Source organism: Aspergillus affinis (genome assembly GCF_023601865.1).
Source record: "Aspergillus affinis strain CMG 70 chromosome Unknown NODE_59_length_196328_cov_85_596298, whole genome shotgun sequence".
Taxonomy (NCBI): domain Eukaryota; kingdom Fungi; phylum Ascomycota; class Eurotiomycetes; order Eurotiales; family Aspergillaceae; genus Aspergillus; species Aspergillus affinis.
The window spans coordinates 18,124-45,701 of record NW_026515840.1 but is presented as its reverse complement, the minus strand read 5'-3'; the positions used below and the strand labels follow the sequence as shown (position 1 = coordinate 45,701).

The 27,578-nt window shown below is 51.8% G+C and overlaps 11 protein-coding genes across 11 annotated transcripts; 6 read left to right on the top strand and 5 right to left on the bottom strand.

The window, feature by feature from the left end:
• Window positions 1-3,080: 3,080 nt before the first annotated feature.
• KD926_008679 (putative zinc metallopeptidase) lies at window positions 3,081-4,426 on the top strand (the record flags this gene model as incomplete). The annotated part of the gene is made up of 2 exons (XM_053101429.1): window positions 3,081-3,093; window positions 3,162-4,426. The coding sequence occupies 2 exons, from the start codon at window positions 3,081-3,083 to the stop codon at window positions 4,424-4,426; spliced, it is 1,278 nt and encodes a 425-aa protein (XP_052954970.1).
• A 168-nt stretch (window positions 4,427-4,594) lies between these two features.
• KD926_008678 (NAD(P)-dependent alcohol dehydrogenase) lies at window positions 4,595-5,620 on the bottom strand (the record flags this gene model as incomplete). The annotated part of the gene is made up of 1 exon (XM_053101428.1): window positions 4,595-5,620. One exon carries the CDS (start codon window positions 5,618-5,620, stop codon window positions 4,595-4,597), a length of 1,026 nt encoding a protein of 341 aa, XP_052954969.1.
• Window positions 5,621-6,075: 455 nt separating this feature from the next.
• Window positions 6,076-7,463, top strand: KD926_008677 (nitronate monooxygenase; the record flags this gene model as incomplete). The annotated part of the gene is made up of 6 exons (XM_053101427.1): window positions 6,076-6,205; window positions 6,261-6,782; window positions 6,847-6,875; window positions 6,944-7,029; window positions 7,106-7,288; window positions 7,346-7,463. 6 exons carry the CDS (start codon window positions 6,076-6,078, stop codon window positions 7,461-7,463), a joined length of 1,068 nt encoding a protein of 355 aa, XP_052954968.1.
• A 737-nt stretch (window positions 7,464-8,200) lies between these two features.
• KD926_008676 (lipase/esterase family protein) lies at window positions 8,201-11,207 on the top strand (the record flags this gene model as incomplete). The annotated part of the gene is made up of 4 exons (XM_053101425.1): window positions 8,201-8,269; window positions 8,332-8,728; window positions 8,929-9,070; window positions 9,128-11,207. The coding sequence occupies 4 exons, from the start codon at window positions 8,201-8,203 to the stop codon at window positions 11,205-11,207; spliced, it is 2,688 nt and encodes an 895-aa protein (XP_052954967.1).
• A 394-nt stretch (window positions 11,208-11,601) lies between these two features.
• KD926_008675 (Mrp/NBP35 family ATP-binding protein) lies at window positions 11,602-12,869 on the bottom strand (the record flags this gene model as incomplete). Its single annotated transcript, XM_053101424.1, has 4 exons — window positions 11,602-12,281; window positions 12,356-12,475; window positions 12,601-12,736; window positions 12,813-12,869. 4 exons carry the CDS (start codon window positions 12,867-12,869, stop codon window positions 11,602-11,604), a joined length of 993 nt encoding a protein of 330 aa, XP_052954966.1.
• A 279-nt stretch (window positions 12,870-13,148) lies between these two features.
• KD926_008674 (AATF family protein) lies at window positions 13,149-14,999 on the top strand (the record flags this gene model as incomplete). Its single annotated transcript, XM_053101423.1, has 3 exons — window positions 13,149-13,206; window positions 13,279-13,384; window positions 13,457-14,999. The coding sequence occupies 3 exons, from the start codon at window positions 13,149-13,151 to the stop codon at window positions 14,997-14,999; spliced, it is 1,707 nt and encodes a 568-aa protein (XP_052954965.1).
• A 436-nt stretch (window positions 15,000-15,435) lies between these two features.
• On the bottom strand, window positions 15,436-16,074 carry KD926_008673 (uncharacterized protein; the record flags this gene model as incomplete). The annotated part of the gene is made up of 1 exon (XM_053101422.1): window positions 15,436-16,074. The coding sequence occupies one exon, from the start codon at window positions 16,072-16,074 to the stop codon at window positions 15,436-15,438; it is 639 nt and encodes a 212-aa protein (XP_052954964.1).
• A 1,096-nt stretch (window positions 16,075-17,170) lies between these two features.
• KD926_008672 (uncharacterized protein) lies at window positions 17,171-19,414 on the bottom strand (the record flags this gene model as incomplete). Its single annotated transcript, XM_053101421.1, has 9 exons — window positions 17,171-17,313; window positions 17,429-17,528; window positions 17,589-17,695; window positions 17,746-18,171; window positions 18,232-18,493; window positions 18,561-18,730; window positions 18,782-18,980; window positions 19,036-19,101; window positions 19,361-19,414. 9 exons carry the CDS (start codon window positions 19,412-19,414, stop codon window positions 17,171-17,173), a joined length of 1,527 nt encoding a protein of 508 aa, XP_052954963.1.
• Window positions 19,415-19,971: 557 nt separating this feature from the next.
• Window positions 19,972-21,107, top strand: KD926_008671 (putative NAD binding Rossmann fold oxidoreductase; the record flags this gene model as incomplete). Its single annotated transcript, XM_053101420.1, has 2 exons — window positions 19,972-20,298; window positions 20,367-21,107. 2 exons carry the CDS (start codon window positions 19,972-19,974, stop codon window positions 21,105-21,107), a joined length of 1,068 nt encoding a protein of 355 aa, XP_052954962.1.
• Window positions 21,108-21,976: 869 nt separating this feature from the next.
• KD926_008670 (LLM class flavin-dependent oxidoreductase) lies at window positions 21,977-23,080 on the bottom strand (the record flags this gene model as incomplete). Its single annotated transcript, XM_053101419.1, has 1 exon — window positions 21,977-23,080. The coding sequence occupies one exon, from the start codon at window positions 23,078-23,080 to the stop codon at window positions 21,977-21,979; it is 1,104 nt and encodes a 367-aa protein (XP_052954961.1).
• A 1,646-nt stretch (window positions 23,081-24,726) lies between these two features.
• KD926_008669 (putative glutaminase) lies at window positions 24,727-26,942 on the top strand (the record flags this gene model as incomplete). The annotated part of the gene is made up of 2 exons (XM_053101418.1): window positions 24,727-25,159; window positions 25,222-26,942. 2 exons carry the CDS (start codon window positions 24,727-24,729, stop codon window positions 26,940-26,942), a joined length of 2,154 nt encoding a protein of 717 aa, XP_052954960.1.
• Between the last annotated feature and the right edge of the window lie 636 nt (window positions 26,943-27,578).

The following is a 27,578-nucleotide window of genomic DNA, read 5'->3' as shown; positions in this document are numbered from 1 at the left end:
ATCAGCCTGGAAATTTACCCAGAGAGCCCTAGATAAAAATGTCAACTCTTGCCCTCCTCTTAAGTCCGATATAGAGTGACATCACATTTCCAAAGATATAGATATCAGGGCCTCCAAAAGAAGGTATAAGGAAAAGGTCCACGTCCACGGGGACTTTGGTCGATACAACATAATTCAGTCTGGAATAGAAACTTTTGAAAGATATTGCTTTGTCAGTGGGAGAGCTCCTGATGTTGTTAAATATGGACTCAGTGCCTCAGGTTGGTGGCACAACTAACCAAAGAGTGACAAATTGGTCCCCAGCCTCGCTACTCCTCAAGGGCATAGCAAACAATATTTTCCTCTCTTTTATCTCTCTTTTAAAGACCTCTCTCTTACTTCTCTCTTACTTCTCTCTCATCTCTCTTTTACCTATCTTTTAAATTGTTTAAGTGATGTCAAATATGGAGGGTTGGCACTCATCGCCGGACACTCGAGGCACACTGGATATATTGTGGGCATGCATGTTCACACTTACCCTGTGTGCATGGACAGCCACACATCCCAATATCCCTGTTGTATGCAGATTCTGGCCAGTATTCCTGGATCGACTAGGATTGATGGCGTTGGCCGTTATATTTCCAGATATCATCATTACCGCAGCCTAGAGTCAGAGGCGACGTGCCCAATCTTTGCTCCAAAATGTCAATCGGTCCTATGGGCACTTGTCTGAGATATCAAGGCCAAAGATAGTAAGTAGTATCTTAGTTGACATAGTGATCAAAGTCAAGAACAATTTCCCATATTAATATTTTCTTCCTCTCTTCTCTTCTCTTTTTTACTTTAAAATTTATGCAACCTGGCTTACGAATCATGTAGTTCAAACTCAGAAATCTGTTCAAGAAAGCCCCCTACAAGCCGGCAAACGGGCCCCTCCATCAGGATAATTCGAACCTAGCCACTTTTTCCGATGTGGAACTTGCTTCTCTACCAGTGTCAATCGACTCCCGCATCCCAAAGCTTCCTCGATGGGAGCTAGAACAGGCTCTTTTTGGCGTGATGGGGGACTTGCAATGGGAAACCAGATACCAGACACGTGACGGCAAGGAACACACCCTCCGTCGCCTTGTTACTATGCACGTGATTTCTGTGCTTGCCAGAATCGGCCAGCTACCTGCTATCTCGTTAAGCGAACTCGAGGAAAGAAGTAATGCGGATCCGTTTGCAAAATCAGTCGTTGTGCTCCAGATTATATGGTACGTGCTGCAGGTCTTTGGGCGGCGGGGCTCACAGCTGCCGCGATGGCCAGCATGATAAAGAGAGTAAAGATGAAACGAAGATCGAACTTCATGGTCACTGTGGATAGGAGGATTTGAAGAAGATTTGGAAGTGGAATTGTATGAGTTGGTGAGGGGAGAGAGAGGATCTCTGACCTTGAACTTGCATTTATGCACAGCTCATCCTCGTGACTTCATTAAGGACGCGGGGAGTTCTGTCATGGCACTAGAATTGAGGTGGTGATTGTCGGAAATCTCCCTGTATGATTTCTCACTGTACGTCATGTCCCCTGGCCTGGATATTTCCTCGTAAATCATTGGTGTAGAGGTAGATAAGATTGCGTATGCCTAGCGTCTTAGGTTAATTGACCTAAGTAGGTATTCTTTGTTTGACCATGCAATGGATATTTGACTTGATATTACTTTTTATTGATTTGGTAAGCTTCTAAGACATTATCTTGCATTTTTGTGAAAACAATTACAGAATATATTGTTTAATTATGATTGTGACGATACAGATCACAGAGTAAGCAGACTTAGGTACATACTTAACTAACTTAACTTCTAAGGACATATATTCGCTTTAGCTTATATCTCTGTCTCTGCCACATGCACCAATATTTCCACAGAATTGTTTCTTCTTAACTGCACTGTGCAGGCTGAGTCTCATGATCTGCTGCGACCTCAGATCACAGGTGCTATTCAGGTGCACTTGGGCCAACTTCTTGGATTAGGGTCCTCCTCGCACCTGCTCAATATGCAATGACCGATCAAGATATCCCTCAGTATCTTAGTATTTAGACCCTCTTGCACTTTGCTACATATCTCCCAAATTTATGCTAAAAAAGAATTGACCAGCCCGCTGGAGATATTCTCCGGTGAAGCAGGGTTGCGGAAGACCTAGTACTCTGCATTGACGGTGGTCGGGCTGGTCAAAATGAGGCGCTTGAGCAAGAATGCGCGGCATTGAAGAATTCACTGAGATTTTGGGATATTTTCAGGTGAAAGTGCCGTTGCCGAAGTACCCAAATCCTCGATTTTGATGTCATCGTTGTTTGTGGAATGCCCAAAGCATCGAAATTATGTCGATGACTAGTTTCTTGGTAGCCCAGATGCGATCGTAAAAACTTGTCCAGATTGTCTTTTCATGATGCTCGATAAATATGGGGTAACAAGAGCTTTCGGGACTCTGACGCGAGAATTTCTGTTGTTGTAGGACAGCCGATAGCAGGCAAACGAACAGAGTGACTGATGTTGAATTGAGGAGGGGTCCTTCAGGGTCGATTCTGCATATATCAGGGGCAGGGCCCTTATTCAATAGGTTTCAGCCATCAGCCGGTTCAGAATGATTACCAATTGGTGGTCTGGTTGCGGGTATCCTGCATAAGTACTCTTTGCTGTCGTCATTGGACGTCTCATATGAGAGAGCATGCATCGTGATTGATGATAAACAGTCAGGATGTGTTGTCATGATCCATGCAGTTATCGAGGCAAAGGAATGCGAGATGCCCGACGGACAGATGAGGCCGCAGCCGGGACCTTCCCAAAGCAGGCCTCAGGCCCACAGGCGGGGGCGCTCCTTGCCGAGAGCGGAGCAGCCAAGGCGAACGCCTCAGGCCCGCTAGCCGAGAGCGAGCTTATCGGCAATTCCGCTCGATCGCGTCTCTCTTAGTTCTGACACTAGATCGGTTCCTCACTTATGAGTTAAGACCTGCTCTTTCCCCTTTCCCCCCGCATTTATTCTTTCCAGTGTCTCCTCTTCTCCTCTGTATTCTGTATTATTCCCAACCAGACCTAATTCCCTCCCCCCCCCCGCCAAACACCATGCAGATCAAAGGTTAGCCGTGCAAGCGATTCATCCCACGCTGCTCTCTTTATTCGAAGTCCATTGCTGAACCAGACTAGCAACTGATCACAGCCTCAAGTCGATCCTCGATAAATTCCGACCGGATGTGAAAATATTCGAGGATATCTATCGGCAATTACACAATTCTCCCGAGCTATCCGGTCAGGAGAAGGAGACATCCGAGCTCGTCGCAAACTTCCTGAATAAGCTGGGCTTCGAAGTGCACACTCACATCGGTGGGTATGGCGTCGCCAGTGTGCTCCGAAACGGAAGCGGTCCCACCGTCCTGTTGCGCGCAGACATGGACGCATTGCCCATTCACGAGAAGACCGGAGTGCCGTACGCGAGCCATAAAACCGTCAAGGACAAGGACGGGGTAGAACAACCGGTGATGCACGCCTGCGGGCATGATTTTCACGTCGTGGGTCTCTTGGCCTCTGCCGAGCTCCTGCACTCAGCTCGCCAATATTGGTCGGGCACCTTGATTTGCATTTTCCAGCCGGCTGAGGAGCAACTGTCCGGTGCGCAGGCGATGATTGACGACGGGTTATATGAGAAGATCCCCAAACCAGACGTCGTTCTGGCTCAGCATGTCATGCGACAGCGGGCGGGCACAGTCACAGTCCGGCCTGGTCGATTATTGACGGCGGCCGACGCCTTTGATGTTCGTGTCTACGGACGTGGCGGCCACGGCTCGGCCCCTCATACCTGCATTGATCCCATCGTGATCGGTGCGGCGATCGTGACTCGACTACAGACTGTCGTAAGTCGGGAGGTGATCCCCGGAGAATTGGCCGTCGTGAGCTGCGGTAGCATTCAAGCCGGCAGCACGCCGAACATCATTCCCAGTCATTTGGACTTGAAAATCGGTGTCCGAACCTACGACCCGAAGGTGCGGGAACGAGTGAACGCGGCCATCAGACGCATCATCGAGGCCGAATGCGAGGCCGGAGGCGCCGTCCAGAAGCCGCTGATTAAATGCACCCACTCCGCGCCCGCGACGATCAATGACGGCGAAATGGTCAAGGCCTTAAGGGGTACCTTTGAATCGTACTTCGAGGACAACTTAGTTGACGACGAGCCCGCAGCGGCCAGTGAGGACTTTTCTCTCCTGGCGACGACAGTAGACGCTCCGTACGTGATGTGGACGTTCGGTGGCGTCGACCCCCAAACGTGGGAAGACGCGGTGGCCAAGGGAACGGTGCATGAGCTGCCGAGTAATCACTCGCCTTTCTTTGCGCCAGTCATCCAACCGACCGTACAGGTTGCCGTGGATGCCATGTCTGTCGGCGCCTTAACATTCCTCAAGAAGCAGACATCTTAACTGTGGCCACACTGTGGCCGGAGCGATCAGTTATTTCCTATATTTATACTATTTTCTGGCGATGTCGATCTGTAAATAACTTTTATGAAGAAACCCATTGGATGACCAGAACGCTACTAAATACTCAATACTATACAAATTGCACCCTAGAACCAGACTTCCCCCCGCTCAAACCTTCTCGGAGACATGAACCACAATCTTCCCCCTAGTCCTGCCCAGACGAAGTTTCTCAAACGCCTGCACCGTATCCGCAAACTCAAATGTGCTGTCCACCACCACCTTCACCTTCCCTTGCTGCACCCATTCACCAATCTGTGCCAGCTCATCCGGTCGCATGCGGCACAAAAGGATATCGTATTTTCTCTTGCCTCCGCCCAAGAAACCCGGCCACGCCACGCGGTTCACAAAGATGAGCATTGACGAAGCCCCGACCTGAACAAAAGCCTTGCCGGGCAACAAGAAGGCGTCGCACTCCCGATACAGCGCCTCAGGCGTACCGATATGATCCACGACGTGGGCAAACACCTGGCCCTTCGCCTTCAGGACGGCCAGGACATCCTCGGTCGTGTAGTCGATGACTTCGTCGGCGCCCAGCTCGCGACAGAAATCGGCGTTGCGGCCCGAGCACGTCGTCGTCACGTGGCAGCCCAGCAGCTTCGCGAACTGGATGGCGAAGATACCGCAGCCGCCCGATCCGCCGTTGATGAAGACCTTATCGCCGTTCGTCACGTACGGCACGACCGCCTGGTAGGCCGTCAGGCCCGCGACACCCAACGTGGCCGCGTGGTCGGGGTCCACGCCATCCGGCAGCGCGGCGATGTTGTGCTCGCCCACGGCCATGTATTCGGCCAGCGAGCCGAAGGGGACGGGTTTCGCAGTTGTGCCATAGACCAATTGGCCCGGCGAGACTTTCGTCACGGCAGGGCCCGTGACGACGACGCGGCCGCAGAAGTCCATTCCTGGCGAGGCGGGCGTCGAGACGATGACTTTGGATACGAGGCCCATTTCGGGGACCTTGAAATCCGCCGGGTTGATGGAGGCGGAGAGCACCTGGACGAGGAGCTGGTCCGGTCGCAGACTGGGAGGCGCGCGGGCGGCGGTTTCCAGCGTCAGTTTCTTCTCGAAGTCGACGCCGGCGCTGTGGTACATCCAGGCCTTCATGGTGGAAGGGATCGGGTGGGTTGCGTCGGCCATTGTGGAATAATCCAGCAGTACTGAGAATCTGAGTGGTGTGTTTGGACTTTGGAGAAAGTGGATTGTTGCGAGGTCTGGAATTTTGATGTTTATTTTATTTTAATTTATTCAAGTGGGGCGGACGGGTTTGACATGCGATGACATCATTGCAAGGGAGACTAAAGTAGGTATGCTTTGGGAAGGAAGTATAAACAATGAGTGGATGGACAGTTGGACACGGTCAGGAGTATAAACAATTATGAACCATGATCTATACTATTAACTAAACGAAGGAGTCAGTGGGGAGTGTCTCCACATGGGTCTGTCTACTGAACGCTCGATAAAGACGCCGATGCCCCGAGTAGCCTTCCGAGGTTCCAATAAATATCCCCGTTTCTCTCTCTTTGTCCATCATCTTCTCATCTTCCCCTCTATACCCTGGCTTACCACTACCAAATAATTCTACACGCTTCATCATGCCGTCCAAAGCAGAATCCATGGCCCGGATCTTCCCAGGCACCGCGTCGCCTCTCATTTGTAACGCCCCCATGGCCGGAGCCACGAATGCTGCCTTAGCGGTAGCCGTGACTCAGGCCGGCGGTTTCGGTACGACATGACATGTTTCCCACCAAGAGACACCGAACTAACGACGAAAAATCAGGCTTTATTAGCGGAGGTGCCAATTTCACCAAAGACTCCGAGGATGTCAAGCAGTTTCGCGCCCAACTGGATCTCATCCGAGAACAGTTCCTCGCGAAGACTCCGCTACCCGTCGGAATTGGGGCCCTCACCATGAAGGCCGATGTCTGGACCGACGACTTTATCTCCCTCGTCGCCGAATACCAGCCCGCTGCGGTCTGGCTCTTCGGCAACGAGCGTCGAGACCAGCACCAGAGACTGATTTCGGGGCTAAAAGCCGTTGGGCGGGGATGGGATCTCCAGGTGATTGCTCAGATCGGCAATGTTTCTATTGCGCGCGAGGCTGTGCAAGATGGGATCGATATTCTGGCGGTCCAGGGTACAGATGCCGGGGGGCACCAGTTCCGACAGGGCGCAGGTCTGATGACGGTCCTACCGGAAGTTTGCGATATGTTGGCCGCGGAGTTTCCGGGCAGGCGGGTGCCGGTTCTTGCTGCGGGTGGCATTATGGATGGGAGGGGAGCGGCGGCTGCGTTGGCTTTGGGTAAGTTTATGTTATGGGGTGGAGTGAGCGATATCGCTGTGGTTCGGGTACTGATAATGTGTAGGGGCGGATGGGGTTGTGATGGGGACACGGGTGGGTGTCTATTCTCCCAGATCTCTTCGTTTGAGGCATGGGGTATAATTTGCTGATCACAATACTAGTTCTTGGGCACGAAGGAATGTCCGTGGACGGACGAGATCAAGGCTCGTCTCCTGGCCGCGGACAATGGTGCATCGGCAACGGCCAAGTGAGTTATATATATCCTCCCCGGGGAGGATAAAGACAAGCACGCGCTAAACCACACACTCGACTGACTGAACAAGATCACCCGCTCATGACGTAGTCACCGGCATGAAGAGCTTCTGGCCCTGTCAGTACGACGGTCGAGCTCTGATCACCGATTCCTTCGAGCAATCGCTGGCCGGCGCAGATGAAGAGGAAGTTATCGTGCGGTATAAGGAGACACTGGCGGGGACGGATGGCCATCTGCATAAAGTCGTTTGGGCGTGAGTTCCTCCCCATGTTCTTTATCCTCGAAGTGCAATGCTGACCGGATGATCGAGTGGTGCTGGCGTTGGACAAATGACTTCGGTGGTGTCGGCGGAGACGCTCATCACGGAGACGCGGGCGCAGTGCAACGACTGCCTGCAGCGACTGGCCTGGTCCATGAGAGCAAACTAGCAGCCGATTAACATCAAGTAAGGCCGGCTGGCCCAATGGCAAGGCGCTTGACTACGAATCAAGAGATTGCAGGTTCGACCCCTGCGTCGGTCAATATTTTTTGGGCCTTCCTTCCCCACACACCCCTTCGGCAAGCATTCTACATAATATTCTTTTATATTATTGGAGGAGGGAACAGTATTCCTGAAGAGAATCGGAATTCAATAACGTAGAGATTTGGTAGTTATGGTTTGGTGCTCGTATCGCCAAACCGCTACCTTTTTTGTTTGCTCTGCGCTCTAAATGGCAAGAAATCTATCGATCATGAGCTTGGCGGACGTGACATCCGAGGACCATGTGTATTTCCGTCGGATCGAGGGGTGCACCAGGCCCATCTTAGCGATGTCGCCCCTGGGACGGTGGATCGACAGAGACTCACTAGTTAGTCGATCGCAGGTCCAGCACCCCATGACGTCATGGCGCCTTTCCCCCCCAAAAACACTCACTCGTCGAAAGTCTCGACGTCTTCGTTGTCACCGCAATGACCCCCTGTCGTGTCTAACGCAATCATCCTTTGTCCCTCCAAGTACCCTCGTATCTCCCGTTTGTCTCCCGTTCTCTCCTTCCTCCCCTCTCCTACGCCTCGGTCCCTAGTTTATCTCCCCCCTTTTCTTTCTCTACATTCTATCTTAGCAAGGGATGGGTCTTTGCAGTGGTAGCTCATAGCGGCTCTTCATCCTTTCATCTTGCATCCCATCATGCCTCTGAATACGGTGGCATTGAGCTTTGCTCTCACTCCTGCCGTTCTCTCGACGTTTGTCTCTCATGTGAGTGGACATGCGACTGTACAATAGACCCAACCCAATCCCACTAACAAAAGACCTCCCAGTACATACATCGGAAATCGCTGCACCATAAACCCAACATCCATGTCTCCTACGATGAAGGAATCCACATTTTCCGCGAATTTCTCGCCTACGCCTCCAAACACACCGTCGAGGACATTCAAGCCTTCACCACCCAATGGGTACCCAGTCCGCACTGGGTGAGGACGGAGACGGTCACCATCCCCAATAAATACCTGACAGCCGCCGCGAACACCCTTATCGAGCAATTAGGTCCACATGGCATAAAACGCGTCGGTGGAAAAGAGTGGTGGCAATGGCGTGGCCCCGCCGAGGATCTCAAGGGTGAATGGATCGAAATGCGAAACGACCATAACGAGAGAAAACGGGCCAATGGGGACCATCCCAGCCAGAAGCGCATTATGCTGTACATCCATGGGGGTGCGTACTACTTTGGCAGTGTGGATACGCATCGGTATCAGATGCAGCGTCATGCGAGGAAGCTTAAGGGGCGGGTGTTTGCACGGTAGGATCTTGCTCGGGGTTGTTTGTGGTTGTTATGCTAATTCGATGCAGTGAGTTACGGTATCCGCGAACGAGGTATTGATTGATATTCGGAACTAACTTGACTTCTATCGCAGCGGAATACCGCCTGGCGCCACAGTATCCCTTTCCGTGTGCGCTGCAGGACTCGTTGTCGGCGTACCTGTTTCTCTTGAATCAGTATAAACCCAACGAGATTATTTTTGCCGGTGATTCTGCCGGCGGAGCGTTGGTGCTCTCGTAAGTTGGAGGCTCACAAATGTTTCTTTCTGTTTCTTGTGCTGACCACTACTTAAGCACATTGGTCACCGTTCGTGATCAGGGGCTTCCTCTTCCTGCAGGTGCAATCTTAATCTCCCCTTGGGTGGACCTGACGCACTCCTTCCCCAGCATTGTTAAAGATAATCCCGGCGACTACATCCCCCCTTACGGCTTCCGGCATAAACCGTCGGCAGCATGGCCGCCGCCTAGCGCAGACGATGTTCTCTCGATCAAAGAGGCGATTGGCAAGAAACGAGCCTCGCAGATCAAAGTTCCGGAATCCAATATACCCTCACGTGGTCGGGCGGATGAAGCCGTAGCCAAGGGCTACTCGGTTGAGGATAACAATCCACCTCTCACAGACGCCCCTGCGGACCAGAGACCAGATGCAAAATATGAGGAGCTCTACAACGTCAAGGTTCCCATGGACGGTAAGACAGTTGAAGTCAAAGACCAGATCCATATGTACACGACCAATCAGCTGCTGTCACATCCATTGGTATCACCTGTCTTACAGGCCTCGCTTGGAGGTCTCCCGCCTCTTCAGATCATGACCGGGGGAGGCGAGATGCTCCGTGACGAACAAATCTACCTCGCGCACAAAGCTGCGAATCCGCCGGCCTATCCACCGGCCGATGCTTACTTGGATGAGCATGATCCGAATCGCGAAACTCTGCACAAATACCCCGGAACATACGTTCAGCTGCAGGTCTGGGATGACCTTTGTCATGTAGCACCGACCCTCAGCTTCACCCGTCCGGCCAAATACATGTATAGATCAGTCGCCCAATTTGGGGCGTGGGCGCTTGCTTGTGCGCAGGAATCTCGCATTGACATCCTTGATGACAACGTCGTCTCTCCCATTTCTTCCAGTGACACAGACACCCCGAAAACACCTGCCGACACGGCAACAGAGAAGCCAGTCTCTAATGGTGCCGTTTCCTCCGTCGGCATGGCTGGCGATCCACTGCCCCCGTTTAAAGACGGAATGGTGCGGCAGAGAGTGGACAAACGAGGCCGTATCTACCCCCTGCCTCCGCCATCTTCGTACTCCATCCTCCAACTTCCCAGTTCGCACGTGGGATCCTTCAACCCGGAGCTCGTCAAGAAATGGCTCGCAGGCAAAGAGGAATGGGACGTTAAGTTTGCCAAGGAGAAGCTGCGAGTGCAGCAGCAGCGACTGAAGGAACTGGCCTATGGCTTTGAGGATTTCGAGAACGAATTTCCACCCCCGTGTTCCCTGGCTGCGCGGAAAGAGGCCCCCGGTGTATTGCCTTCGCGGAATGGCCGCAAGAGCTATCCGATGACACTGTGGAGCCACTGGGCTAGCAAGCATGACGAGAAGACCATCGAGAGGGAGCGACAAAGGGACAGCGACGCCCGGCGGATCAGCGTGGAGGCAGGAAAGGCGGGGGCGTCACTCAAGAAGCCGTCGAATCGTGAAAACAGTGATGTACCTACGGTCGGGCAACCGCAGCCCCCTGTCTTCAATCTAGGACAATCTAAGCCTGCTGCCCTTGACGTCGAAAAGGCGAACGAGGAACTCTCGTCCGGGGAAAGGAACAGCCCTGACACGACCACCAGCACGGGCACGCAGACACGCCTCCACCTTCTCGACAAGACCCACAGCCCTCTCATCGTTCTACCCGCCTACGAATCTAAGCGGTTCGGAGAAGAGGCAGCCAGCACGCAGTCACTCTTCCACGCTCCCGGGATTATCGCCCCAACTTCAGACCCCTACGCCCCGCGACACCGACACCGACCTTCGTCTCATGCTGGCTCGGGCACGATCCGCAGCGGCATGACCTCCGATGTAGCCGATGATGTCAGCACCCTCGGTGACAAGTCCTTGGCTATCACCAGCACCGGCGTCGATGCCGCCAGCACCCGGGCCGTCCTCAACGCCGCGGGGGTCGTGAACACCATGAACGATGTAGACTCGAAGTCTCGTTCCGTGGAGGCTCTTTCCATGTCCCATGGCTCGGCAGGTCTGGCGAGTACGTCTTCCTTAGGTGGGAAGAGCGAGGTGGTAGAGAATGGGATGGAATCTTCCCGTCCCGGCATGCCGGAACGTGATGTCTTCAGGACCGCTGACGAGTACATACCGGGTCATTGATTCGTATATCTGCTAGCTATAACTGATCCATTCGCTAATCTCCCTTTCTGTTGTTGTTATTTTGTGTGGCTGGGCTTCCTTAAAGTTAAGCACCGTTTTATACCTATCTAGTTGACATGTCGGCTTCTTTTCTTTTCTTTTCTTTTTTTTTTTGGCTACCTTGATACTCCGACGGATCTTGTATGTCTCGCATTAGTTCTACTATCTTTACCTACATACACAATGGATACCCTTTCATATCTCATTTACGAGAAGTGGTACATCTTACTAGGTAATGGAGCTGAGATTCATTTCAAACATCAATCCTATAAATACAACGAACCGATCTATCTATCATTGGGTATAAATATCACATCCATATCAAAACATCGTCCTTGCCTACCTACTTACCTACCTACCATTCCACCCCCACCTTCCTAGCCACCTTCTCAGCGACACCCAAAAACGCCTCTCTCCGCGCACTCCGATCCGCCGACTCCTCCGCCACCACCGTCGGCATGCCCCGATCCGCATCCTCGCAGACACGCGCATCCAGCGGGATATCGCCCAGGAAATCGACCCCGAGCCGCTTGCACTCCGCCACGACGCCCCAGTCCTCCTGGCCCCCATGATGATGGTCATGATGATGCCCCCCGTGGGAAAAGATCCTCGTCTGATGTCCACACTGCGGACACGCGAAGAAAGCCATGTTCCGCACCATGCCGAGCACGGGCACCTCCATGCGCTGAAACATGCCGAACCCGCGGACGGCGTCCCGGAGCGCGATGTCCTGTGGCGTCGATACGATGACCGCCCCGTCGAGGATTATCTCCTGGCCGATGGTGAGTTGCACGTCGCCTGTGCCGGGCGGCAGGTCGAGGAAGAGTACGTCGAGAGGGCCCCAGGAGACGGAGTGCAGGAGCTGGTGCATGGCTTTCGTGACCATGAGGCCACGCCAGGAGATCGGGGTCGTGTCCATTGGGAGGGGGGTGTTGGGGTCCGAAGAGGAGGTGGTGGTGGAGGCGGCTTGGGGGAGGAGGTAGCCCATGGACATGGATTTTAGGCCGTAGTTGGTTAGGGGAACTAGGCAATTCTCTTTTTGAGGTGTTAGATAATTAGTCTCTCTTGGTGGTGAGGGGGACAGAGAGGAGGGAGGGTTGATGGCATACTATCGTCAAGACGCGGTTCGCCGGAGAGATTGAGGAGAGTCGGGATAGAGGGACCGAAGATATCGGTGTCTAGAATTCCGGTGCGGATGCCTCGACGCGCGAAGGCTAAAGCAAGGTTGACTAGATCGCAGACACATGTCAGCTATTGACTTTTTTGCTTGTGTGGACATCATTGCCGTCGGGAAGGCAATGCGCTGGAGGTTATATAGATGGGTAGCTCCCCGCCAGTCCCTAAACTCACTCACCAGCAATTGTCGACTTGCCCACACCTCCCTTAGCCGATGACACCGCAATTATCTTCTTCACATCACGAATCTTGCGTTTCTCAGGGAGTCCGCGACGACGGGGGAATGGAGGCGGAGTGCCGGAGCGAGGAAGGCCCTAAGCGGAGATGAATAGTTAGTAAATAGACCAACGAGAGACCCCCTCCCAGATCAAACCACGAAGAAAAACACACCAATGGGTTATCATGTTGCAAAACTCGGGCGGTCGAAAAGAATCTCCGTCCGAACATGGTCAATGCAAGCCCAATGTATCCAACGTTGAGTATGAGAACTGATGCCGAAGCCCGCGGAGGAAATATTGCCGGGAATAAATACCCACCGCCGGACGAACTGCCCCCTTTCGCTGGTCGCTAACCCAACCAGGTAAGTAATCCCCTCACCGCCTCGTGACTTTTCAGCGGCAGAAAAAAAAGATCGAAGAGAAAAAAAAAAGTAGTCCCGGCATTCTTTGGGGTTGATCGCAAAGAACCAGGTTAGAACAAGCAGACACGCCGGATTACATTTTCAACATGGCGCGAAGATCGTTAGCAGAGCAGTATGCTGAATTGGACGACCCTACTCCTAAAGGTTCGATTCATTATCCTACGTTGAATTATTGTTGTTTTGCATCCTAATTAATTTGCTTTCTTTCGCAAACAGATTTCGACCCCGAGGACTTGGAACACGCCGGCCCGGACAGCGACGATGAAGAGGGAGGTCGAGATGTCGATGAGAATGCCGGTCGAGAGCACTACCAGGCTGTAGGGTGAGTTTGCTTCCTTCAATTTTGTTTCATCTAGGTTGTGTTTGTTTTCTCCGCGGTCCTGCTAACGTCCAGCAGCAAAGGGAAACTCCGAAAACAAGACCCGATCACTCTGGGAAAGCAATATGCCGGCTCTAAGGTCAGCAGAGACGCCCTTGAGGCTGAGAGCGATGACGATCCGTTCAAAGCGCGTTCCGGGGGCGAGGAGAGCGATAGCGAGGATGACGATGAGGGGGATGGTCTCGAGCTGGGAAGCGACGAGGACGACGAGGAGGAGGAGTCTGAGGAAAGTGAAGAGGAGGTTCCTAAGAAGTCCAAGGTCTCTGGGAAGAAGGGGAAGCGGGACGTGAATATCGACATGGAAACTGATGGGTCAGATGAGATTGAAGGAGGCGAGGAAGGCGAGGATGAGGATGAGATACCCTCTGACGAGGATGAGGACGAAGACGAAGAGGACGACGAAGATGACGACGAAGATGACGACGAGGATGATGAAGATGATGATGACGAATTTGAGGACGAGGAAGAATCCAGACCCTCCAAACGTCGCGTCAAATTCGACGAGCCCGCCAAATCCGACGACCGGGACGAGCTGCGCCGACTGATGGCCACCGATCAGAAGACCATCGCGGCCACGCTCTCGCAAGCCGCCAAGTCCGACGCAACCAAGGGTAAAGCCGTCAAGCAACAGCGCGCCACCTTCGACGCCCTTCTCAACACCCGCATCAAGCTCCAGAAGGGTCTGACGGCCATCAACCAGTTCTCGCTCGCCGACCAGGACACGGAGAGCACCGACGGCAAGGCCATTAAATCCGCCGAATCAGCTGCCCTGGCCCTCTGGTCCACCCTGGAAGACCTGCGTCTGGCCCTGGCCGACGCGCATTCCCCGGACGAGTCCAAGAAGCGAAAGAGACCGTCGGCCGCCTCGCCGAGCACGTCCTCGGCCTCGCTGTGGAAGCGTATGACCGACCTGGAATCCGACTCGAACACCCACCGCCGCGCCATCCTGGACAAATGGTCCTCCAAGGTACGCGGCTCCAACGCGGCGGCGGCGCCGAACGCCCGCGGAAAGCTTCTGGGCGCCGCGACCGGCAGCCAGCAGACCATCACCGCCGTTTTGGACGCCCAGGTTGCGTCCGAGACCGGCGACCGCGCCGCGAAGCGTGCGCGCTCCTCCTCGAATGGTGCCAGCGAGGACCGCGAGCCCGTTTACGACGACACCATCTTCTACCAATCGCTGCTGCGGGATCTTGTCGAACAGCGCATGTCCTCGTCCGATGCTATCACCAACGGCATCGATACCCTGCATATCCAGCTGCCGTCCCGTCTTTCCTCTATCCATCCGGTCACCGGCATGCGCAAGGACAAGGTCAAGAGGGAGATTGACACTCGTGCGTCGAAGGGCCGGAAGATGAAGTTCGACGTTCACGAGAAACTGCAGAATTTCATGGCCCCCGAGGACCGCGGTTCGTGGACGGCCCATGCCCGAGAGGAGTTATTTGCCTCGCTGCTTGGAAAGACTGCCAGCGGCCTACTAGGAGAGGAGGAGGAGGATGCAAGTGGCGCTGAGAGTGATGAGGACAGGGAAGAAGGTGGATTGAGGCTCTTCCGGAGCTAGATCTACGTCTAAAAAAATCATGTAGAAATTTCATTTGGATATATTGAGAAGCATATTCTTTAGCAACTTTTCAAAAATCGCATTTGCATGTATCATGTCGTCGAGGCCGAAATCATAGTTGCAAGTAGGCCGCCAGTTTCTCTTCCCTTGTCCAATCGTAAAACGTCAAAATCGTCGATCATAAATCGTCACATGTATCTCTCATAGGAGTCATTCTAGAATCAGTTGTGTCAAGCCGGTGACAGCACGGATATCCGAGACCAAATGGTATATCTATCCATAGGTATAGAAAAGTGAGTCTTCTCTCTACTGGACGAAATACCATGAGTAAGCGGCCTTCATCCTCCAGCGAGAGTAACATCGGCTTTCAGAACCAACCATATAACTAGAGAAGGCAAGTTGAATAATTTTTTCTCGAATAGCAACCCGAGACGCATCAATAGCGGTCGCTTCTATACGACGGTCGTTGTGATCGTTTCGCCTTTGCAGGCGAGTACTGCGGCAATGCGGTTCCCTGACAAGGACTTTCCCAAGCAAAATCCGTCCGTCTCGACAATCCTAACATCCGTTCGCGTACGGCACACTCCAGTTTCAATTTCCGCTCGACCTCCTCCTGGGGCGAGAGGAAATGAGGTAGCCCGTTCCAATCGACTATAACTGCGCCGCTCACGTCGTTGTAGCCCGGGAGAGCACTGTTTCTGATCGAGGTGGGTTCGCTCCGATTCATTGCGTCTCGGTTCTGAGGCTGGACTGACGAGGGTGATGGAGATGGTAAGGATGGGTTGGCACGGTTATAAACAAACACGGCTGGTGTAAACTGATGCTCGGCCGGTGGATTGATGTCTTTCCAAAAGTGGGCTGGTTCCTGTGCAGAAGAACTCGAGGCAGGTTCGATCTGTGCTTGGAGAGCTCCTTGTTTTTCTTTGTCGGTAAAGGAAAAGTGCGGACGTTTACGATCGAGGGGAACCGATTCTGTGCCTCCTGTATAAGTACTTATTGGTTCGTTGTCGACACGGATGCTGTGAGGTGCAGGTAACGAGGAGAATCGAGATTTCCATATCCGCATAAACGGCATTGTGGCAGGTCGTAAAGAGGGTATCTACTTTCGGAATTTGACGTTAAAACTAGACTAGAGAGGCAGTGGGTGAAAGGGTCCAGATGGAAAAAGGCTCTCCTTGTCCTGATGTGATGACCTGTCAACGCTGCCCTATCGCCAAGATCACTGACTGTAGTGACGGTCTACCAAATTCCAATCAAGACCGGCCGGAAAGTATCTTGGACAGGGTCATGAGAGGTCAAAGCCGAGCGTTAAGGGCGTCACGAGGCGTTTCAAGCATAAAGCTTGACATCTCCGATGGGTACACGTGGATAGGCCGCAACTATCGGTCGTGGAATGTCAGGCGAGGGTTTGCTGCCCAGGTGTCCAAGGAATTTTCCGACTTCGTGTTCGGACCAGGGCATGGGAAGTGCAGGTTTGACTCCCAAGGAGACCGTGCTGAGCCATGCAGCGTGCAGAGCCTGTGGAGCATTGTGATAGGTCAAGATATAAACCCTAGGCGCCAGGAGCACTCGGTATATGCAGCATTTTTGTCACCGAGTCCATCTAGATTGATCTTCCGTCATGGATTGCATCCCTTCACCGCTTGTATCTAGTCGGAAGGTGGCCACCAAACAACTCGCTTCTAAAGCCTGGAGCTAATGGTGAGAATGATTTTGATTTTCCACTAATGCGAGAAAGCAAACAGAGACCAATTGATCGTTGGGAAAGGAGTATGGCTCTACCCTGTAGGGATCACAATTGCGCAGTAAGCCAAGCCATAATCGCACAGGGTTGCTCTTGCCAGATTGTAATGGGGTCGCAGGAATTTTGAGGTTACCTAAATTCCGTAATAATCCAGGCGCAAGGGTCGAATTATGACAACAAATAGGGTGTTGAGTACTGTCACGATGGCCGATATCTGGGTTTCAACTAGAGATATCGTCCTGTCTCTCTAGTTGCCTTCGGTTGACTTATCATCTTGACATCTTCACAACAACAAGCGGAGTCTCAAATGTAACCTATAGAATGATGCTTTCTGGTAAAAAGCATCTGAGAGAGCTCGCGTACAGCACGCGCCGATTGGTATCACTCATTCAGCCAAGGCTTGCTAGAAGCCTGCTTGAGTTTGGGACTACTCGTCCGAGTATTCTTCATACCATTGCCCTCGCAACGCCTGAATCGAGGGTGCCACATCCCAGCCAGTTCTCTTCTCCAGATCACTTAGTAGATCTTCTGCAGCTGCTTGATCTAGCTTATGGCGAATAACCCAGCCCCCTGTGTAAACATAGTCAGCACGAATACAATCGGATTTGGCAAACGCTCAAATCGACCAAATAGATTGACAAGAACTCGAACCCCTACAAATGATAGGAGATTAAGTACCACTCACAGGCAACTAAACTATGACGTGCAGTGAAAAGGGTGTTTTCGGCTTTTTTATTGGACTTGGCCAGACCGAGTACGGTGAGAAGATGGCCCCGAACAGTTTTCTGGAATTCTTGATTTTAACATGCGCTATCAGTGTGCCACGTCGGATTCGATGATCATACCTCAATATGGCGAGAATTTTTGAAAACCTCATATGCAGGGGATGGGTTTGGGCAGCACGAGAAGGCCAACATAATTTTCGCGATGTGATAATATTGAACGCCGACCACTACGGTCTGTCAGTGAATCGTCGCCAAAGTCTCGAGTATGAAAACCAACCATGAACTGGTAGCAACATCCAAATGCCCGGGAATCGATCTGGGGCTTCTTTGTTGCGCGGAGTAAAATGAATGGGCTCGAATGTGCGCGGTTTAGTGGCATACCAATGCTCAATCTCTCCCCTTGCGCACTGCAGCGCAGTAAGATGTGTCCCCGACTCATAACTAAATGCACATTTGAGAAGTTTGGCCAGTAAGAATACCATTCGGCTTGCGCAGGCAAAATCATCGCTCCTCATAAAAACATTTGAGTTTCTGAAGCTCTCAAGATCAGCGCGTAATGGCTTTTGTGATGTTATCGATATGTGGATGTCTTCGCGAAGGCATAACCATGCTGCTGCTTCACCCAAACCACCAGATGACCCAAATGTCGATACTGTATTTAGAATGTGGGTTATCCCTGTCAAGTGGAATTGATTGTCCTCGCCTGAGACAAGTGAGCCTATGTCAGGAAAACCAGAAAAATCAGAAAGCCTGGGGAACTTACTGTCCATCTCTTCATGTTGCCGAAGTATTGCGACCGCCGCAAGAACAGTGTCACTAATATTGTCCCTCATATCTGATAGAATGGGTATTAGCAGCTGAAGGCATCTGTTGTGGTACTGTAATGCCTCGGCTGCTTCGCTCTTTCTCTGTCGGTTCATATGCCGGGAGGAGAAAGCAAAGATAGAGAGGCATAGAACAGAGTTCTGAACGGCTCGCAAAGGGACTTCAACCTCAAAATGTCGTTCACGGTCTGTGATATCAGCCTGTTACGAGTAAGGTCAGTATACTCTGCAGAAATTTGGGGTAAAACCGTATTTTGAATTTTCTTACCCACAAAGCCATATTTTCCACGTAGTTGCGCATTAGAGTAGCCTCTCTCTCATTGAAAAAAGCGTGTGTCTTTTGTAGGACTATTTGATTATCGTTTACCGACAATGCAAAATTGTTTGGGGTAAGGTGATCAGTAGAAGTCGGCGAAGCCACTGGATAATGGACGGCATCTATGCTACTAATTAAATCAATTACCAGAGAGCGAAAGCCGTTTTGCCTACCCAGTTGTTGCCTATTGATGTTCTGATGTGTTTGGATCAACTGCTGCTCCTGTGGCTGAGAGATACCGTGTTGCCCAGGACTACCCCGTGCATGGGACGAATCAACGAAATTATGCCCCTGGCGCTCATTTGGTCCGTTAAACTCCGGAGAACCAACTATCCTGTATTGACTTTTAACTTCTAGAGTCTCATCATAAAACTGTACTTGTAGGAAGTTAGTGGGAGAAACACAGGACGCCTGACACAAAACTCACAAGATTCCATTGGCCGCGGCCATATCTTTGACTCTGGAAATGAAACGGCAGGGTCGTCGTCCAAGCCTAATCCATTGCGAAACCTCACATTGAACCCTCTTTCGCAATTAGCACTGGCTAGTCGGCAATGATCGCAGGCTGGATAATTGAGATCACCTGTACCCATGTAAGATGTATGCTAAATTAGAATGAGGGGATGGTACGCACATTTCAGATGGCGAGCTATGAGATAACGCTTAAATCAGTCTAGCACTCATGATCGCGATAGGCCAAATCTCTATGGCGAGAGTGGCATCTTCCTCATCCATCAGGGGCCTCTACTTACCCCTACATCTTTGGCTGCAGCATTGATTAGTCTCCTCTTCAGTATTGAACTCATTGGATGAAGTGGACCGGGGTACCAATTACCAGCCAGTAGCAAGGCGGCTTCTCTTCTTCGGTGACCAAGACATGGAGCTGCCTGCTAGTAAAGCAGTAATCGATCTGGGGAGAAAGAGAAGAAGAATGCGGAGAGAGTTGCCGACGGGTTTCTCGCAAGGCGGAGAAAGGCCGAGCCCCGCAAGAATTTCCCCGCAAACAAGAAGATCCGCCCTTTTTAAAGGCAGGGAAAGTCTTTCCGTCTCCACTGGAAACTCTGCCCGTCTCCGCCGTGGAACTCGTCTGCAGCTTACAGACTCACGATCACCTTCGATTCCCACTTTATACCCCTCAGTATGCAGATACAGATGAGCTTCAAATGGGTAGACTTGCCTTATATTCACCAAACTATGCAATTAAAGGCGAAATAAAGGCTCACCAGCAAGGTCTCGCTGGATATAAAAGGGCCCCAAATATACCCAGGTTGAATGAGCAGATCCATCCTCGTGAGCTCTTTTCCTTTGTCTCGACTCTCTAGTTTCTTTCCTTCGCCCTATTTCGTGCCACTCTTACTTCACGATGTCCATCCAGAAACTCAAAGTTGGCATGGCCGGCCTGGGTCGCGTCGGCAAGATCCATGCCAACAACTTCCTTCACCAGACCCCCCGCGCTGACCTGGTTGCTGCATTCACTCCTGACCCGGCTGAAATCAGCTGGGGTCGGCAGAATCTTGAGCCGTATGGAGTAACATTGTATGATGATTACGAAAAGATGTTGGACCACCCCGGACTGCAAGCCGTAGCTATCGGAACAGCTACCTCTGTGCATGCCGAGGAGACGATGAAGGCCATCGATCATGATCTGCACGTCTTGTGCGAGAAGCCATTGTCAACCGATGTCGAAGTTGTATGTACTATTTTCCATTCTATGTATATCTGGGTTGTTTTCATTAGCAGACTAACACTCAACAATAGTGCAAGGCTGTTGTGCAAAAGGCAAAGACCAAACCCCATCTCAAAGTTATGTGCGGGTTCTCGCGACGATTCGATGAATCTTATCGTGAGGTTCACGAAAAGATAAGCCAGGGAGCAATCGGACGACCATCGATCGTGAGAAGTCAAACCTGTGACAAGTTTGACCCTTCCGGTTTCTACGTTGCCTACGCGGCATGGTCCGGTGGAGTGTTCGTCGATATGTCCGTCCACGACATCGACCTTACCTTGTGGTACTTCGGCGACGATGCCGTTCCCAAGAGCATCTCGGCGCATGGAATCACGGCGGTGCAGCCCGAATTGAAGAAGTACAAGGACTATGACAACGCTGTGGGAATTGTCGAGTTCCACAACGGCAAGATTGCCTACTACTATTGCTCCCGCATGATGCCCCATGGCCAGGAGGACACGACAGAGGTGATTGGGACCGAGGGCAAGCTGTCTGTGAACATCAACCCACAGCGCAACTTTGTGAACCTCTACCACCCTGGTGGCATCACCCGCGAAATCCCACCCAATTTCATCGGTCGGTTTGGACCTGCCTTCGTGAGAGAAGCCAATGAGTTCACTGCCTCGTGCTTGGATAACACGCCGCTTCCTATCAAGCTGACCAACGCGGTCAAGGCAGTAGAGATTGGTTCCTACTTGCAAGAGGCATTGGTCACTGGAAAACAGATTCATTTCGATGAGATTGGTAGAAGGGTGGAGAAGGCTCAGCTCTAGAGTGACGGCAGAACGGATTACTGGATATTATGATTAGCAGACGAAATAGACGCAAATTTTAAAGGCATTTTCCAAGAGTTATGCTGAAACGCACATTTCATCTCTTTACCGGTGATGTTAGTCTCCTATGTCAGCGTCTCCAATGTCAGCGTCTCCCTCCATCATGGCAAGATGGGGGGTGGCCCTTCTACGACACCCAGAATATCCTTGGTTGAAGGGAAATTAAGGGATCAATCAATACCAAAAGGATACGTGGGGTAGGATGAATGCAGGCGAGGTTTTCTGGTTAGGGAAGGGACGACCGACCCCAGTGATGGTGGGAGTGGCAGAAAATCTGAAGCAAAAAAAGATAAAGGTTATGGGATGAACCGGGATTGAACCGGTGACCTCACGATTGCCAGATGAACTGACTTGACTGAGTGGATCTTCAGTCGTGCGCTCTCCCAACTGAGCTATCACCCCATTTATTGAAGTTGGGTTTAATTTATGTTAAATGATCCTCTGTGCACAAAATCCCCCATCAAATCGACTTTCTGGCGCCTCGTCTTTCTTGAGCTGTGTGACAATCCTCAAATCAAGCCAGTCGAGCCCTTTGAAGCCATCTCATCCTTCTCATCCTTCGACTTTGTAAGTTTAAACTGACTGGTTGAGCGCCAAAGCTCATTCTTTGAATAGCTAATTCAATTTCATCGCTGCCCTTTTACGTATATTTTTGTGGGCTTTACGCTGGGATTAACGGATGTTCGAATGCTTCGTGTGATATCTCTCTTTTTGGTCATCTCGTCTAACTAATATCTGGCTCATGATAACGCTCGTGTGAACTGGCTGCCAAACCACCGATTATCACGAATGTATTGAAGAAAACCGCATCACTGGGCCGCAGAGGAGCTCTCCTGCTCCTTCAATGCCTGGCGCACCCGGGGTAGGATGTAGCGGCCATAATCGATGGCATCGTTGAGATTGTCATAACCTCGAATGGAAATCAGCTCCGCCCCAAGATCGACATAATCCAGAATCGAGTCGGAAATGGTTTGATAGGATCCGACGAGCGCCGTGGACGCCCCGCGCGCGTTGGTTGCGGTGACGGTGGGATACCACAGGGCGCGGTCCTGCACCTCCCCACGTTTGGCGATGTCGAGCAGTCTCTGCGAGCCGACGTTTTGCGGAGGAGGGGCATCGGCCGGCGCTTTGCCCTGGCCCTTGGCTCGATTCTCAGTCAGAGCGTCCAAGGTGCGATGAGCCTTGGCCCAGGCGAGCTCGTCGGTCTCGGCGATAATTGGTCTGAAGGTGACCCAAATCCGCGGCCGGTCGAACTCGGGACGGCCCGCGCGTGCCGCCTCGGCGTAGATGCGATCGATTTGCTCCTTTGTTTCCTTCAGGGGCTCGCCCCAGAGTCCGAAGATGTCGGCCAGCGACCCTCCAATGCGGTATGCCTCGTCCGACGATCCTCCCACCGAGACGGGGATGGTGCCGTTGACCGGGCGCACCTTGTTGCTGAACTGCTTGAATTGATAATAGGTCCCCTCCCAGTCGAAGGGTTCCGGCGACTCCCAAGCCCGGCGCAGAATACGGATATACTCCTCGAGACGTGCGTATCGCTGCTCCTTGTTCAGGAAATCACCCTCCTTGGCCTGCTCGGCGTCACTACCACCGGCGATAAAGTGAACGACCGCGCGGCCGGAGCTGAGTTGATCTAGAGTCGCCAGAGCCTTTGCGGCCACTGTCGGATATAACGTGTTTGGTCGGAGCGCGATGATGACCTTGAGGTTCTTGGTCACGGCAGCAATCGTTGCACCGACTGTGAAAGGATCATAATAGGAAGAATCGTAGGGCACCAACGTATAGTTGAAGGCATAATCGTCTAGCGACCGCGCATAGCGAACCAGGTAGTCCGGATCAATCGAGGGATTGGGAATCGGGTTAATTTCCGTCGATTTGTTGGGAAACGTCAAACTGATAAACTCGGTCGGCATTTTTGCGATTGAAAGTCTGGCTTTTGAATTGGTACCTAGTGGTCTGAATGATTGCCTCTTCAACCACAGGCCAGATCCTTCTTTATATACATTTGTCCAGTCGCGACCCCTCCAGCTCGGATATATCGTGATTGGCCGACTATACCCTGCTGCGCACGCGATGGACGATGGATGATGGCGACAGCTGCTACGGAATCACGTCTTGTGAGATTCCCCCGATATCGATCAGCGCTCATTATTAATCATGTTCCTGAGCCGAAGTATCCGTTCGTCAGCGAAAACAATCGTTGAACATCCAGCGGGGTTTCTACTCCGCAAGGTAAAAGGCAATAGGCGGATATTAGATAGGCCGCTGGTTGATCATATCGCACCGTAAGAGGGGGTAACCTCTTGTCAGGTACACTCCAGACTGGCGTCGGCGGAGCAATCATTTCCAAGGCCTACTCTGGGATCCGATAAGAAGACATTTGTCATAATTTAAGAAGCCTCAATGAACTTATCGGTGTCTCAGCGTGCGGAGAACCACACGGCGGGGGGTTTCCGGCGTGGCATCAGCCAACCTGGAATCACGCAATCGGAGTTTACATTGCGGCATTGGAGTTGAGGGAACCGCCGTGAGAATCCCTGGGAAAGCCCCAGAGAGCGTTCGAAGAGGAAGGAGTGCAACAAGAAGAATATTAAGAGACACACTCGTCCGGACCATATCAGAGGAATGAAGCTACAAACAGAAATTGGGCGCTGACTGAAACTTACCTAGGGAGATGACAGTGGTGCTGAATTTTCATAACGGCATTGCCCTTCGATTAGGATTGGAATTCTGTGCCCGCGATTACAACGTCGAAACTCCCTTTTTTGCTCTACGAGAGTCTTTGCGAAGATCGAAGGCATCATGCTCATTGGGAGTCTAAGAACCAGGGCATAGAAGAGTGTTGGATGGCCACGCTAGTTGCATTCGAACCTACGAATACCTCTGATGACGAGATGGGAGCCCGAAGAACTGGAGAAATTCGTTGGCAGTGAAGATTGTTCTCTGGATACAGAGTCAGCACTGTTTCATATGCCAAAAGACGAAGGAGTGTGTTCGATGAGCGGCGATATGAATCCCGGAGGAGGGAAAGCACAAGACAGAATAGCCTCACAATACCACGCAGCATCTATACATCAAGTATACTGACTCCCTCATTATGAACCTCTTTGCCCCAGCTCTAGGACTCGGATTGTCATCAATTTCATTATGAAAGCCAAACCCCGCATTCCACACTCTCTTGGCGTCTCTTTTGCTGGATGATCTCGCAACCTCTCTTGTCGTTCCCATCCGACTCTAATTGATGGATAGTGTATAGTCCGACCAAAAAGGACCGCAGTACTCATGATGAAGTACCGATGCACGCTGCTATGACTGTTGTCAATCAATTGGCATCATCTTTGACTCTCCGGGGACCTTTCGAGGGCGACACGCACCCCGGCCCCAATGACGCCATGGGATCGACAAGCCCAGCCAGCCTGGACCGGTCGCTGTTTCCCCCAGATCCCTTACCATCGTCAAATATCTGTTTCCGGCTTCCCATAACCTCATGAATTATATACTCCTTGTATAAACCCTTTTTAGATCGACACCGGAGCCTCTACTCGAGAGAACCTCCATCATGCATCTTAATTTCCACAATAGCCTAGGATTGGTATCCTTGTTTACAACAGTGCTTTCACTATTCACCAACGAACCCAATGCTATAGTCTACCGACCAGCACAGCCACCGTCCTATCCCTTAGCCGTCCGTAACCCGTATCTTTCAACCTGGATGCCCGGCGACCAGATCCAGGACCTACCGCATGCAGAGCCACAGTTCTGGGCTGGCCAGAATCTCACCTGGTCTGTTCTGGCGCGTGTAGATGGTCACACCTACAGTTTGATGGGCGTGAAGGACCACGGCGATGGCGTTCGTCCGGCTGTCGTTCGCAGCGCCGAGTATACAGCGACGCATTCGCTTTTCACCCTTGCTGCAGGGGAGGCCGTCATCACTCTTGATTTCTTCTCCCCGATATCGCCCTCGAACTACCTCCGGCAGTCTCTTCCCTTTAGTATGATGCGCTCTCATCCCTGGAATGATATTTGGTTGAGCGCTAATGTTGTACACTCCCAGGCTATCTGACGGTGACCGTTTCCGGGTCATCGACCAGTACCGTTCAAGTCCTTTCTAGTATTGACGGACGATGGGCTGGGAGTGCGGAGAGCACTGCCCGCAACTTCCAGAAGGCCGGCTCTACGGCAGTTTATTCGCTTGCAGTGGAAAACGCAACGCCATATTCTGAAGTAGACGACATGGCCACTTGGGGAGAGGTAATCTTTGCGTCTCGACCGACGCTCGCGTCTAACCTGTCTTTCTCTTCGGGCAAATGGGAAAATGTGGAATCCATGTTTACAAAGACGGGGGAATTAGCTAACAACGACCCTTGGGCGCCGGAAGGAGTCCTGGCCTTGTCGCATGTCCTGGGTACCGTTACTAACGAGCAATCGGTGAACTTCGCCGTGGGTTATGTGAGGGAGAATGCGATCAACTACCTTGGAAAGCCATACACGGGGTATTACCGAGCCCAATATCCCGATACGAACCAGGCCGTCTCATACTTCTTGGATGATTATGACGACGCCCTCCAGGAGTCCTCGGTTCTTGACTCAGAAATGGCGAGTAAGGCAAAAGCAGTCGCGAGTCAAAATTATGCGGACATCGTCACTCTTTCGGCTCGTCAGGCATACGGCGGAATCGATCTAACTATCCCAAATGATACTTTGGATACTGAAGATGTGCTCGGGTTCATCAAGGAGCTGTCGAGCAACGGCAACCTCAACACCGTGGATGTGATCATGCCCGCATTCCCCGTCTATTATATAATGAACCCAGATTATATTCGACTTCTCCTCGAGCCGATGATGAGATATCTCGCGGCGGGGCGTTGGAGGAAGCCATACGTGATTCATGATATGGGAGCACACTATCCAAATGCCACTGGCCACGATGATCAGAAGGCGGAGCCTATGCCAATCGAGGAATGCGGAAACTTGATGGTTCTGGCTCTGGCGTATGTGAGTGCATCAGGGGATGTAGCCTGGAGGACACAGTATACGCCTATCCTGAGGAACTACGCGGACTATTTGGTCGAGCACAGCGTTGACATTGCGGAGCAGTTGTCATCCAATGATGCGGCAGGGCCCTTAGCTAATGAAACCAACCTGGCGATTAAGGCCGCAGTTGGTTTAAAAGCGTTTGGAGAGCTGACGGGATTGAACGAATACTCACGAATTGGCTATGAGCGAGCATCGCTGTTTTTCGCTCAAGGTCTTGGAACCGATGAACGCAAAACGCATTTTGTGCTTCAATATCCCGAAAACCAAGATTCATGGAAGATCCCATACAATCTATACCCCGACGTATTATTAAACTTGCAAACATTCCCAAATGCTGCATACCAGATGGGCAATTCCTTTTTTAAGACGGTGCGAGCCGAATATGGAGTCCCTCTGGATCACCGGCAGGACTGGGCCAAATCAGATTGGAACATGTGGCTAGCTGGCACGCTTGACACAAACACCCGGAACGAGTTTGTCGATGACCTGTGGGCATTCATGACCAATGGAGAACACAACTGGCCCTTTTCTGATCGATACGTTGCCACATCAGCCAAGGGCCAGCATCCCGGCCTTCCCATCCTTTGTCGCGCTCGACCCACAGTCGGTGGCCATTTTGCGCTGATGGCGCTGGAAGGTCCCAAGTCACTTCATAATGACGTGATCCACTCATTGAAGTCCATAAAAAACATGAAAACAGAGCAGGAATTGACCGAGCAGCACGGAGAAGACCTTTGAAGCCATGGTGTAGCGTCTTTCGGGGAATTTCTCCGGGAATAAGTATCGGTTAGGTATGAGGTCTAGCTCAAGATGTGCGAATAAAATATTAAAAATCGAATATAATGTAATAAGAAGAGAAGACAACTGGACAGAGTCTCTACCCTGTAATCTATTGTTAGAGCTCCGCCGTGCCAATCACTGGGTTGCATGTTATGTCAAGCTACATACATGGATCGGGTCGCGGTGAAGAGGATCCATGATGTCTCCCAACACGTGGTTGCGCCTTTCCAGCCAGGCACCAGCGTCTTCAAGGCCCTTCGATCTGGGAATTGACCTTCAAGAAGCTGCCGGACACCTGGCAAACCAGCAATTGACTCTCCAGAAGGAAAAATCCGTCCCTTGCTTTTTTGTTTCTTGTGTTGCTCGCTGGTTGCCCCTGGTGCTTACATAAGCCGCGCTGACTGGCCGACTTGTTTCTCTCTCTCGCTCGTCTCGTTCTCTCTTCCTCTCTTTCGCTGCATCCAAACCGCCGCTTGTTTAGCTTCTTGCTCCATTTCTTCCTTTCTTCTTCTCTTCTTTTCCCGCTTCCTTGTCCTTTTGATTTTACCCTCCCGACCTTCCTTTGTCCTCTTCCCCGGTTTCATCTCCATCGTC